This window comes from Arvicanthis niloticus, chromosome 1 (genome assembly GCF_011762505.2).
Source record: "Arvicanthis niloticus isolate mArvNil1 chromosome 1, mArvNil1.pat.X, whole genome shotgun sequence".
NCBI lineage: Eukaryota > Metazoa > Chordata > Mammalia > Rodentia > Muridae > Arvicanthis > Arvicanthis niloticus.
The window spans coordinates 75,990,921-76,004,232 of NC_047658.1; the positions used below are offsets into that span (position 1 = coordinate 75,990,921).

General features: G+C 36.9%; 1 protein-coding gene and 1 pseudogene across 1 annotated transcript; one reads left to right on the top strand and one right to left on the bottom strand.

The window, feature by feature from the left end:
- Positions 1 to 1,684: 1,684 nt before the first annotated feature.
- On the bottom strand, positions 1,685 to 3,022 carry LOC117717782 (olfactory receptor 5P6). The gene has a single exon (XM_034515164.2). It carries the CDS (start codon positions 2,997 to 2,999, stop codon positions 2,055 to 2,057), a length of 945 nt encoding a protein of 314 aa, XP_034371055.1. The 5' UTR covers positions 3,000 to 3,022; the 3' UTR covers positions 1,685 to 2,054.
- An 8,713-nt stretch (positions 3,023 to 11,735) lies between these two features.
- LOC117715383 (uncharacterized) lies at positions 11,736 to 13,039 on the top strand (annotated as a pseudogene).
- Positions 13,040 to 13,312: the final 273 nt, after the last annotated feature.

A 13,312-nucleotide genomic window follows, 5' to 3' on the forward strand; every position in this document is an offset into this window, starting at 1 on the left:
AGTTTTATAAATGTCTAATAAATATTTAAAAGCAATTGAGCACTATTATCTAGGAGAATGCAGATTAAATCTTTTTTAACAGTTTATAGAGCCTCAGTACACTGGGGTTCTATCTAGAAGACAAATGAAAACAAATAATAGCTAAAATATGAAGAAGGAGGAATTTTATTTTCTCTGGGTGGAAGTGTAGCCCTATAGAAATCAGTGGGGAGGTTTATTAAAAAGCCAAAACTAGAACCACCTAACTATACCAACTCCTGGCATATACCCCAAGGAGTCTGAGACCTATGACAGAGATGCATACACATCTATGTTCATTGCTGTTCTATCTACTACTTAAAAATAGACTATGCATAAAATTTATTAATACCTGATGGATAATAAAAATATGATATATAGATAATTTTAATGGGGGAAAATATAATCAAATACATTAAAAATTAAAACATAAAAAGTTTGCAGGAAAACAAAAGAATTTAGGAAAAAAACATTGAGTTATTTAAACCAGAATAAAATATATGGATATGTCTTTCATATTGGCTATGGGAATGCTATTCCTTTAAAAGCTCAAATAACAAAATCAAATATAGACAAACACTACTACATTCAACTAAAAGTCATTTACACATCAAAGGAAGAAAACTAAAAATAAAAAGCAGTGTACATATTTGGAGAAAATATTTGGTAACTGATATATGATTAATCTTAACATATGGATAGATAAGGAAATAATAGAATTTATTAGCAAGAAAAGATAATTTGATTTTAAAGTTTGTAGACAACTGAATGGACATTTCTCTACAGAATACACACAAAAGAAAATGAGAATGTAGAAGTTGTTAATCAGTGTCCATAGTCATTAGGAACAATGTAGTCAACCAAAAGCTCTTGTCAACCTTTCAGTGAAATCCCTAAGGGGAAGGTGACTTGTGAACATCTGAGGTTCTCCTGGACTCATTATCACCTACATCTTGTACTCCATGGCCTGGGAATTTCTCCACTCCTAGGAGGTTCCTCGGATTGCAGCGGTCAATAAGAATGTGCTCTTGTTCACTTTCTTATACTTCTTTCCCATCTTCCAATGTCCTTTGAAAATGGGAGCTAGAATTTGATCAATGAAGCTATTATTGTGTAGCTCTTTTATAAGTGCAAAAGTGGAAATTGATTTTGACTCACCAAAGAAAAAGATAAATGACAAGTGTTGATGAGAGTAGTGGGTAGGGAAAACAATGTCCCTATACAATATTGGCATGGCCAGTATGTGAACTGTATAGAAGTTTTAAAAAAGCAAGAAGTAGAAACTTCATGTGATCAAACCATGTGACCTAGCAATTCCTCTTATAGGTACACGCTTAAATGAAGTTACGTAGCAACTCACAAGACAAGAGTACGCCATTCAGAAAATCAATTTCACTTAGGATACTCAAGCTATAGAAGAAACTTAAGTGTCTGTCAGTAATGAATGTACAAAGAAGTTAGAGCACACACATAAACACACACACACACACATACACACACAGACATACACGCACGACTCAATAGAGTTGCTTTCTATCTGTAGCAATATGGATGGAATTTGAGTTCATTGTGCTATTTAAAAAAATCCAGGTGCAAAATGAAAAACATTCCATAATCTCAGTCATGTGAAATTTTTTAATGTTCAAACTCACAGAGAGAGCACACTGTTGGTTATCAGGCAGGAGGTATGTATAGTACATACAGAAGTCAAAGAGAACAATGGCTATAATTATATAAAATTAAAGTCTGCTGCCCTACTGAACAGCAAGAGATAATTACTAGTATTTATTATATGCTATGAATTTACTGAAGTGCAAGTTTCCATATTTCTAACTTAAAAAGATGTGAGATGCTGGATGTGTTAATTCTGTGACTTGATATTTCTTAAGTGAAAAATAGCACATAGCAGCAGAGTTACTTCATGAGAAGCAGTCTTGAGGAAGTGAAGAATGTCAGCATATTTTAGGATTAAAAAATTTAATCTTAGAGTTTTGTGCATACCTACAATGACACATCTCACAGAATAGAGAAAATCTCTAAGAAAATGTTTTCCTGCCTATCTGTCTCTTCAGAGCACCCTTAATCTCATTATTCCTGAGACTGTAGATGAGGGGGTTCAACATGGGGATCACTACCATGTAAAACACAGACACTACCTTGTTCTGGTCAGTGGAGAAGCTGGACTTGGGCATCACATAAATGAATGTGATGGTCCCATAGAACAGAGTGACTGCAGTGAGGTGGGAGGTGCATGTGGAGAAGGCCTTTTGTCGACCCTCAGTGGAGCGCATCTTCAGGATGGTGATGAGAATATAAATGTAGGAGACGGTAATGACAATCACTGTCACTACAATGATGGATCCAGCTGTGAATGAAGGAACAGCTGCAGGGACACTGACATCAGAACAGGACAGTTCTATTAATGGAGCAAAATCACAGAAAAAGTGATTGACACCATTGGGTCCACAGAAGAATAATGAATAAAAACATATAGTGAAAGACCATGTGTTAAGAAAACCACCTATGTAAGCAATTAGGAGCAATTGGACACAGACTTGTGTGGACATTTTTGTTGAATAAAGCAGTGGGTTGCAGATTGCCATGAAGCGATCATAAGCCATGGCAGCCAGAATGAAGCACTCACTTGATCCAAAGAAGACAACGGAACCTAGCTGGATGACACAACCGATGTAGGAGATTGTGTGTCTCTCCACCAGGAAGTTGACAAGCATATTGGGTGTGACAGAAGATGAGTAACCTATGTCAGCGAAAGCCAAGTGGCTGAGAAAAAAGTACATGGGGTGATGGAGCTGGGAAGAGACTCTGATGAGAAAGATGGTGCTGAGGTTCCCAAGCACAGTCACCAAGTAGATGCACAGGATAATGATGAAGAGGATGACTCTAAGGACTGGGTCATGTGTTAATCCAAATAAAATGAACTCTGTCACTGCAGTGTGGTTCCCATTCTCCAGGAAATCCATGGGACAGTGTAGCTTCCACTAGGTCAAGGCTGTGATGATGACATTCCAGAAAGGAATTCATAAATATGTCATCCTCATTACTTCATAGATGGAAGTTATTACAAACAAATGCATTATTAAAAGTTGAACTTAAATTTTGTTTTATTTTAACTAAGAATTATATTCCAATGTTTATAGGTTTATGTGCAATGAATCGCTATAATTTAATATTTGTAGGTGGAAAAACAGGAAACATGTTTGATGTATTTTGTTTCATTGCTTTCATAAACATTCTTCTAATGCAAGAATTAAATAATGAAGTGTTTGAGAATGTTTTTTTTTTTTTTTTTTTTTGGTATATCAAACAAAGAAACAAACAAAATAGAAAAACAAAAATCCCAAAATTGTGTATGTCCATAATGGGAGACTGAACCTGAGTAGTAGCTAACATTTATGTCATGCTTTCTAGATAATGAACACAGAATTATCATTTTATATCAATTCTATTCAAATACCTATGAAATTGTTAAATGTTTTAATTGTTCCCAATTTATCAAGGAAACTAAGTTGGAAAATGTCTGGTAACTTACCTAAAATTCTCTCTATATTACTGAAATCAGAATGTGAATCTCCAGGTTGAAGTTAGTTTATTCCTTTTGTAAATTTCCTCAAGTGAATTTACTTAGTAGTTATAATGGAGTTGGATATCTGGTAAATAGGTTAGATTTCAATTTTAATGGCCAATGTATAAAAAAGGTTTTTAGTTATTTACATAGTTTACAATGTTTGTCCATTAAATAAGACATTTAAAAAGAATCAACAATGCCATACAATCTTATTGAAAGGATAAGAAAGAAATGGAAAGAAATTTGAAATGAAATCTGTGCATAAAATTGTTGTTTTAAATAATACCAATTAAATTATTACTTTATTTCTCCATTTGAAATGTCAATCTAGGCCGGGCTGTGGTGGCGCAAGCCTTTAATCCCAGCACTTGGGAGGCAGAGGCAGGTAGATTTCTGAGTTCAAGGCCAGCCTGGTCTACAAAGTGAGTTCCAGGACAGCCCAGGCTATACAGAGAAACCCTGTCTTGAAAAAGCAAAAAAAAAAAAAAAAAAAAAAAAAAAAAAAAAAAAAAAGCAAAAGAAAAAAAGAAATGTCAATCTATTTATGCAAAATATGACATAGATATTCAGAACTAAATTGTGATGTTGCATACTTATCTGTATACAATCATTTCTTTGCATAGTATTATTTAACTGCAGCATATTGGAAGAAAATAATGTGACTTTCAGAACAGTGTAAAAGTGAATATATTTGGATAAAAGCCAGTAAAAACGTGAACTTAGGTTTACATAGCTAGGCGCTAGGTTGACTTACCTCCCAAGATTCTTGCCTTTATATTCTACTCATTATCCAAAGTGTCTAGTTGTCTTCAATGCTGGAGAAGATTGGATAATATGAAATAGATTTTTAAGAAGATATTTTGATATAGGACTGTCAATTTATTTCAATGACAGTAATATTTTTAACACTATGTTTGAGTGCTAAGTTTAGATGCTGTTAAACCTATGTAGGACTCTGATATTATAGTTGTATAAATGAGGAATATTGATAAAATGAATTGTACCTATCTAGACATAACATAATTCCACTTAATTTAAATAAAAAGTTACATTTAATTCAGTGAAAAATGCTAGGTGAATACTCAATTGTGTTTACCCTTTCTAAGTGATAGCTTGTGGACACCATTTTGAAGAACACATATACATATTTTCCAACAGTAAAGGGAAACCAATTAACAAATTCCTAAATCTTACCTCCTGAAACCAGAATCAGTCCCCAATGCAGACAGAAATCCAAATTATGATCGTACAAATCTAAGCTTTTTATATTATTATTGTTTTTGTTAGAAGATCTCCCTGATGAGTCTAGAGAATCAAAAGTGACTTGGAACACACCAGGGATCATTATAATAGTCTCTAATGACTATTGAATTGCTTATTTCACACAGTGTAACACAAATACCAGTAGTCTTCAAGGTCTACATCAATCATCATGCTTTTGTTTGTTTAAACACAAGTGTACTTTCATTTGTTAGTTATAAGAAATATAACAAATTATCTGAAAGACAAATGGTTTGATGTTTATATCAGTATTTCCATTAATAGGAACTCAGTTGCCTACTTAAAAGCATAACAGCTTTCTTTCACTTGGTATATGTAATTTTTAAAAAATAATTATTTTAACAATTTTGAGACTTTAGCATATTATATTTTGATCTTATTCACCCTAAGTGCTCCCATATCCACACCCCTTCCTACCGTCACAACTTTGTTATCATTTTTTTTCAGGTAGCAGCAATATTTCAAGAGAGTTTATTTTTAGGAAAAAAACCCCAATTCTGTAGGGCTTCAGTAAAGCACCATTGTTCAATTCAGAGTAAACTAGCTTTTCAGAACTGTGGCACTTCACACAGAAGCAGGAATTTCGTATACAGACAGTATGACTAAATTGAAGGATCTGGTCCAAAACATCCAGTACTTGAAGTGAATCTCAGTAAAGCCACTGTTTCTATTTTTTTTTTTTTTTGGATATTTTATTTACATTTCAGATGTCATCCCCTTTCCCCATTTCCTCTCCCTAGAAAACCCCTACCCCATGTCCCCTTCTCCTTTTTGCTTTTATACAATTTTTTAAAAAATGTTAATCAAAGGCTTTATAAGTTTGGTAATGCTCAATCAGAAGTGTAACCCAATATCCAACTTAGATATATAAACTATCTTTGACTGGTGGAGATACATGAACATCTGCCTCCATGTCCCCCCCTCATTCTCTCTCTCATCACCTAGCTTCTCCTCTCCTTCTTCTCCTCCTCTACTTACTCCTTCTCTTCCTCTCGGTACTCCTCCCACCTTAGCTCCTCCTACACATCACCCTTCCTGTTAAAATAAAGCTTTTCTCTCAAAATACAATTAGAGCATAATTATGCCAATCTGTACCAGTGAGGTACAAGATAGTCCTAATACCCAGTCCATCCTCTTGTTGACTAGCCAGCTCCTCTGTCATCTATCCTAACTAAAACACTTAGTTCTGAACCTGGCTTTTTTCTTGGCTTTAGAATGAATGTCAGTTGAAAACCATCCACTCAAATCTTTTCTCTTAAGGTAAATAGCCAGGATTGGCTATGAGACTATAAGTTTTCAATCCTGTCAGAAATCCAGAATGGCCGAGTTAACTAAAATTATGGGAAGCACAAAGCATAGCTTCTAAAACATAGCCAATTCATAGAGATTGCTGAACACCTGGACACTCCCTATACTACAAAACGTTGGAGCATCTGATCTTCTGCCTTCTGGCCCAGGATCATCTGACAGACCTAGTGATGCAGAATTATTAAGGGCTGATTACTCTGTCTAGGCAGATATAATCAGTCGACTATTCTGCAAGTGTTTCCTTTTCTGGACAGTAATTTGTCTGTAGATGGAAAGAGGCAATTCTTGCCTAGTGGCTGTCTTACCACAACTGGAGTAACTCCAAAGATGTTCAATTTCTTCTTAGAATCCAATACAGGAAGCTGTCAGGAGCAGACAGGTCTCTAATCAAAATGAACATTACTACAGAAATGTTTGTAACATCAATTCTGTGGACTTCTCACGTTTTGAAAACCAACTATCCATGTAAGGTAATCTGGACTGTTGTCTGTTAACTCCACTCAGCTATTTCTAAATAAAACATAGAAAACACCCAACAATAAACTCCAAGCCATGAATTTGCTATAGTCCCTTAACTCACAGGCTGACCATCTCAAATCTGTTAAAAAAAAGTTAAAGAAGGACTGGGTCTAAGCCTTGTATTCCTAAATGTGTTATACAGGTACAATGCCTATGAGAGTATCAATATTCATCTGACTTTTATATCAATAAGAAGCTCGTACCAATGAAAACCTTAAATTTTAACTCAAAGTAAATTTGTGCCATTTAAGAAATTCTAACTTCATCTTGATAATAATTGTACAGATTTCTATGAATAGGTTATGGCTATGCAATAAATCCTAGCTAATCCTCCCTGTTCCCACGAATCCACTACTTTTCCCTAGAAAGATAGCCCAATATTTACCACCTTAATCCCCAAGTCCAGGGAATAGGGGTGCTGACTCTTCATTAACTTTTTCAAGCTGATTATGGGCGTTGAGATATTAGAAGAGGAGTGGGGGGAGGAGTAAATTGATAAGCCTCTGATGCTGTGTCTTCACTGCATTCAGATGGAATTCCAGGACCTCAGAGGTTTGAGCAAGTCTGCTCAGCTTGCTTGATGAGTAGATACACCAAGGTTGTGTATTTTGCAATATATAATTCTCAAAACAAATTTCAGTATCAAGATAATTTTTAAGAGGGCTGACATTTTATTAATGATGTTGGTTCTAACAGCTTTTTTTCCCCCCTCTTTTATTGGATATAATATTTACCTTTTGAATTTTATCCCCTTACGCCATTCCCCCCACCACCCAGGAATCCCTTATCCCATCCCCCTCCTCCTGCTTCTATGAGGGTGTGCACCTACCTACCCCCCACTCCTACCTACCCAGACTCAGATTCCTCCCCCCCCCCCACTCAGTGTTCAGCCTTCATGGGACCAAAGATCTCCTTTCCCCCCTATGCCCAACAAGGCCATCCTCCCCTACATATACAGCTGGAGTCATGGGTCCCTCCCTATTTGCTCCTAGGCTGGTGGTTTAGACCTTGGGGAGCTCTGGCTGGTTGGTATTGTTGCTCTCCTCATGGGGCCACCAACCGTTTCAGCTCCTTCAGTCTTCTCTCTAACTTTTCCATTGGGAACCTTTGATCAGATTAATGGTTAGCTGTGAGTATCTGCTTCTGGGTATGTCAGACTCTGGGGGACCTCAAAGGAGACAGCCTTATCAGGCTGCTGTCAGCTTTCCCTTCCTGTCATCCAAATCAGCATCTATTTTTGGTGACTGCACATGGGATGAATACCCAGGTGGAATGGTCTCCATATTACCTCTCCTTCAGTTTCTGTCCCACACTTTGTCTCCATATTCGCTCCCTTGGGTATTTTGTTACTCATTCTAAGTAAGACCTAGGCATCCATACTTGTTCTTGCTTCTTCATGAGCTTCATGTTGTCTGTTAGTTGAATCTTTGTTGTTTCAAGCTTTTGGGCTAATATCCACTTATCAGTGAGTAAATACCATGTGTGTTCTTTTGTGTTTGGGTTACCTCACTCAGGATGATATTTTCTAGTTCCACCCATTTACCTAAGAATTTCTCAAATTCATTATTTTTAATAGCTGAGTAATATTCCATTGTGTAAATGTACCACATTTTTTTGTATCCATTCCTCTGTTGAAGGACATCTGGGTTCTTTCCAGCTTCTGGCTATTATAAATAAGGCTGCTATGAACATAGTGGAGCATATGTCTTTGTTATAGTTGGAGCATTTTCTGGGTATATGCCCAGGAGTGGTATAGCTGGGTTCTCAGGTAGTGCTATGTCCAATTTTCTGAGGAACTGCCAGACTGATTTTCAGCATGGTTGTACCAGCTTGCAACCCCACCAACAATGGAGGAGTGTTCCTCTTTCTTCACATCCTCGCCAGCATCTACTATCACCTGAGTTTTTGATCTTAGCCATTCTGACTGGTGTGAGGTGGTATCTCATGGTTGTTTTGATTTGCATTTCCCTGATGACTAAGGATGTTGAGCATTTCTTAAGGTGCTTCTCAGCCATTTGTGTTTCCTCAGCTGAGAATTCTTTGTTTAGCTCTGTACCCCATTTTTTAATGGGATTATTTTGTTGTCTGGCATCTAATTTCTTGAGTTCTTTGTATATATTCGATATTGGCCCTCTGTTGGATCTAGGATTTGTGGGAATATATTGTATAAATTTGGTTTTGTCATGGAATATCTTGGTTTCTACATCTATAGTGATTAAGAGTTTTGCTGGGTATAGTAGTCTGGTCTGGCATTTGTGTTCCTTTAGGGTCTGTATGATATCGGTCCTGGATATTCTGGTTTTTATAGTCTCTGGCGAGAAATCTGGTGTAATTCTTATAGGTCTGGCTTTATATGTTACTTTACTTTTTCCCCTTACTGCTTTTAGTATTTTTCTTTGTTTTGTATATTTGATGTTTTGATTATTATGTGGCAGGAGGTATTTCTTTTCTGGTCTAAACTATTTGGAGTTCTATAGGCGTCTTGTATATTTATGGACATCTCTTTCTGTAGGTTAGGAAAGTTTTCCTCTATGATTTTGTTGAAGATATTTACTGGTCTTTAAGTTGGGAGTCTTCACCCTCATCTATACCTATTATCCTTAGGTTTGGCCTTCTCATTGTGTCTTGGATTTCCTGTATGTTTTGGGTTAGTTGCTTTTTGTATTTTGCATTTTCTTTGACAGTTGTGTCAATGTTTTCTATGGTATCTTCTGCACATGAGATTCTCTCTTATATCTCTTGTATTCTGTTGGTGATACTTTTGTCTATGACTCCTGATCTTTTTTCCTAGGTTTTCTATCTCCAGGGTAATCTCCCTTTGTTATTTCTTTATTGTTTCTCCTTCTAATTTTAGATCTTGGATGGTTTTGTTTAATTCCTTCACCTGTGTGGTTGTGTTTTCTTACAATTCATTAAAGGATTTTTGTGTTTCCTCTTTAAGGGCTTCTATCTGTCTATCTGTATTCTCCTTAAATTATTTGAGAGTGTTATTTATGTTCTTCTTAAAGTCCTCTATCATCATCATGAGAAGTGATTTTAATTCCGAATCCTGCTTTTCCAGTGTGATGGGGTGTTCAGGGCTTGCTATGATGGGGGAACTGGGTGGTGATGATGCCATATAACTTTGGATTCTGTTGCTTACATTTTTGCACTTGCCTTTTGCCATCTGATTAACTCTAGTGCTACTTGTACTTGCTGTCTCTGACTGAAGCTTGCCTTTCCAATTATCTTGCTTGTGTCTGATCTCCTTGGGGTCCAGATGTCTCTGTGATCTTCTCCAGCTGCTCTGAGTACAGTGGTACCTCTAGGATGACTCAGGATAAGGTGGCTCCAAGGTAGCAGACCAGCTAGGTGTCTGTTGTTGTGGGTGCAGTGTCTCCTCTATGATGTCTTAGGATAAGGTGCCCACTGTTCTGAGTGCAGAGGTTCCTCTAGGATTTCTCCGGATATGTTGTCTGTAGCTCTGAGTTCAGTTGTTCCTCTGCTGCTCTGGGTTCAGTGGTACCTTTGCCGCTCTGGGTTGAGTGGACCTTCCAGAATGCCTTGGGCAGAATCCGGTGTCCACATAAGAGCAGACAGGGTAGGGGTCTGCTCCAGGCTTCAGATCTGGGAGAGGGGAAGAAGGGGAGTGCTATTCTGCAGGGGCGGGGGGTTGGGTATCTGTTGGAATCTGAGTGCTCCTGGCACCCAGCTATGGGCATAGGGCAGTGTGTAGGTCTTCCTACCTACGGCTCTGGTTTCAGTGGAGCCTCCAGTATGTCTTGGGTGGAATTCCGTGTCCACACAAGAGCAGACAGGGCACGGGTCTGTTCCAGGCCTCAGATCCTGGAGAGCCTTTGTTATCATTTTAAAAACCTTGTCAAGCCAATTTTATACTGCCCATAGACTTGTGGATGTTTATAGTTGACCTACAAGGATCACTCCCTTCAAGAAAATTGGCTCTCCTCTCAACAGCTATCAATTTGCAATACACTTCAGCAAGAGGTGGGACTTCACCTCCGCCCCCACTGTTCATTTTGGGATTTTGGTTGACTTGAGCTTGTGAAAGTCTTATGTATATTGTCACAATCACTGAGGACTTATATACAACACAGGTTCTGAAGTATCACTGTAACCACGAATTAGCACCTTAGGGATGACCTTAAGTTCTCACCTCCTTCTATTCTCCCCATTCTCTCGCTCAGGCCCAGATTCTTAAAATGCACCATGTCTGTAGTCACTGGCTATTGCTTAGGTATCTGATTGACTTCTTAAGGTCTTGTCAGGGATAAGTCCTCTTGATCTTTGTTTCTACATTCCTTTTTAATAGTGTACACTTTGTTCAATTTCTCCATTGTAATGGCTGTCTTAATTGACTTTCCTATGTCCAAGATGCTTTTTTTTCATGTTAGCCATATTTAGTTAATAATGTATTTTAAATTTACTCATTTTATATCCATCAACTAATTCCATGTAGTTAAATGTCTCATGTAAGAAACACAACCAATGGCCCAGAAACCTATCATTAGAGGTTTGCACCCTTTACACAATTGTTTATATATCTTATTTTATCTCTAATGTATAATTGTCACCTAGAAATCCATCCATTTCTTTTTTATTTTCCAGTTAAATGGAGTATAAATTTTCAAGGTTCTTCCTAATGATTTTCTGAATTTCATTGGGATTCATTGTAATGTTTCTATTTTTATCTCTAATTTTATTAGTTGGACTTTCTCAACCTTTTTTTTAGTTATGTTGGATAAAATATTGCCCATTTTGTTTATCCTCTTGAAGAACCAATTCTTTGTTTCATCAGTTCATTTTATTGCCTTTTAATTTCCATTTTATTAATTCCATTTTTGATCTTTTGTTTTATTTAGTTCTGTGAATTATGCATCATGCACCCCAATCTCATTCATATGTACGTTCCTCTATATCTATTGTTTGCTCTTGCAACCTCCACCCCAAATAAAAAATAACCACAAAAATAAATACATAAAAGTTGAAACATAGCTCCCCAAGTTAGGCAACTGTCCTGTTGAGAGCTGCTTTTGGATCTCTGACATGGAGGATATGCTGTCATTCTGGGGTGTGGTAATATATTTCTCTGCAGAGGAGTGGGAATTACTGGGTCCTGCTCAGTGGAACTTGTACAGGGATGTGATGTTGGATAATTACAACAACCTTGTGTTCCTGGGTCTTGCTTCCTCTAGGCCATACCTAGTTACATTTCTGGAGCAAACACAAGAGCGTTCAGATGTGAAGAATCAAGAATCCATCACTATGTACACAGGTGGAAAGTGCTATACGTGCAAAGAATGTGGTAATGTTGTTGAGGGGAAAGAAGCATTTCAAAATCATCAGATAATTCATGTAGAGTGAAGCCCTACAAATGTGAAGAGTGTGGCAAGTCCTTTCATTTTCCATCATTACTTTCTGAAAACAAAAGAATTCATACAGGAGAAACCAAGCATGACATCTTGGTCCATCCAAACTTTTTAAACATAAGAAAATTCACATAAAAGAAAAAGTCTACAAGTGTGAAGTATGTGGCAAGGTTTTCAATTATTCATCAAGACTGTATGTTCACATGAGCATTCATACAGGAGAGAAGCCATACAAGTGTGAAATATGTGGGAAGGCCTTCCGCTCTCTACCATCACTTTGTCAACACATGAGAATTCATACAGGAGAGAAACCCTACAATTGTGATGTATGTGGCAAGGCCTTCCACTTTCCATGGTTACTTTCAAAACACAAGAAAAAACATACAGACCAAAAACTCTACAAGTGTAAATCTGTGGACATTTCCTTTGTTCTCAATTATCACTTCATGAACACAAGATAATGCATACAGGAGTGAAACCCTCCAAGTGTGAAATATGACCTTTGAACATTCGTCCAGACTTTCAAAACATAAGAATATGCATGCAGGAGAGACACCATGCAAGTATGAAGTATGTAGAAAGGCCTGTTCTTCATTATCACTTCGTGAATACCAGAAAACTCATAGAGGAGAGAAACCCTGAAATATGTGGCAAGGCCTTCCATTATCCACCAAGCCTTTCCACACATAAGAAAATTCATACAAGAGAAAAACCATAAAAGTGTGAAGTATGTGGCAAGGCCTTCCATTATCCATCATTACTTTCTAAACATGAGAGAATTCATACAAGAGAGAATCCCTACTAGTGTGAAGTATGTGACAAGGTCTACAATTATTCATCAAGACTTTACAAACATAACAAAATTAATACATGAAAGAAACACTACAGATATGAAGTATGCCTTCCATTGTCCATAATTACTTTCCGAAAAGAAGAGAATCCATACAGGTGGAAACCCTAAACTTGTGATTTATCATTCAAGTCCTTTAGAACTTTCCAGATTCATTCCCTCATTTGATAACTCATTCTGGAGAGAAGCAATATAAACATGAGGAATGTGGAAAAGCCTCTTTTACAAAGTCATACCTATATCTACACAAATTAACTCACAATGTAGAGACTATTTACCAATGAAAAGAATATGTCAAAGTACTCAACAAATTTAGGGATCACCAAAGAGTTTATTCTGCAGAGAAACCATACAAATGTAAAAAATGTGGCAAATACTTTTAAA

What these genes read in the sequence shown, in the direction of transcription:
- LOC117717782 (XM_034515164.2), bottom strand. Translation starts at nt 2,999, where the DNA reads ATGGATTTCCTGGAGAATGGGAACCACACTGCAGTGACAGAGTTCATT.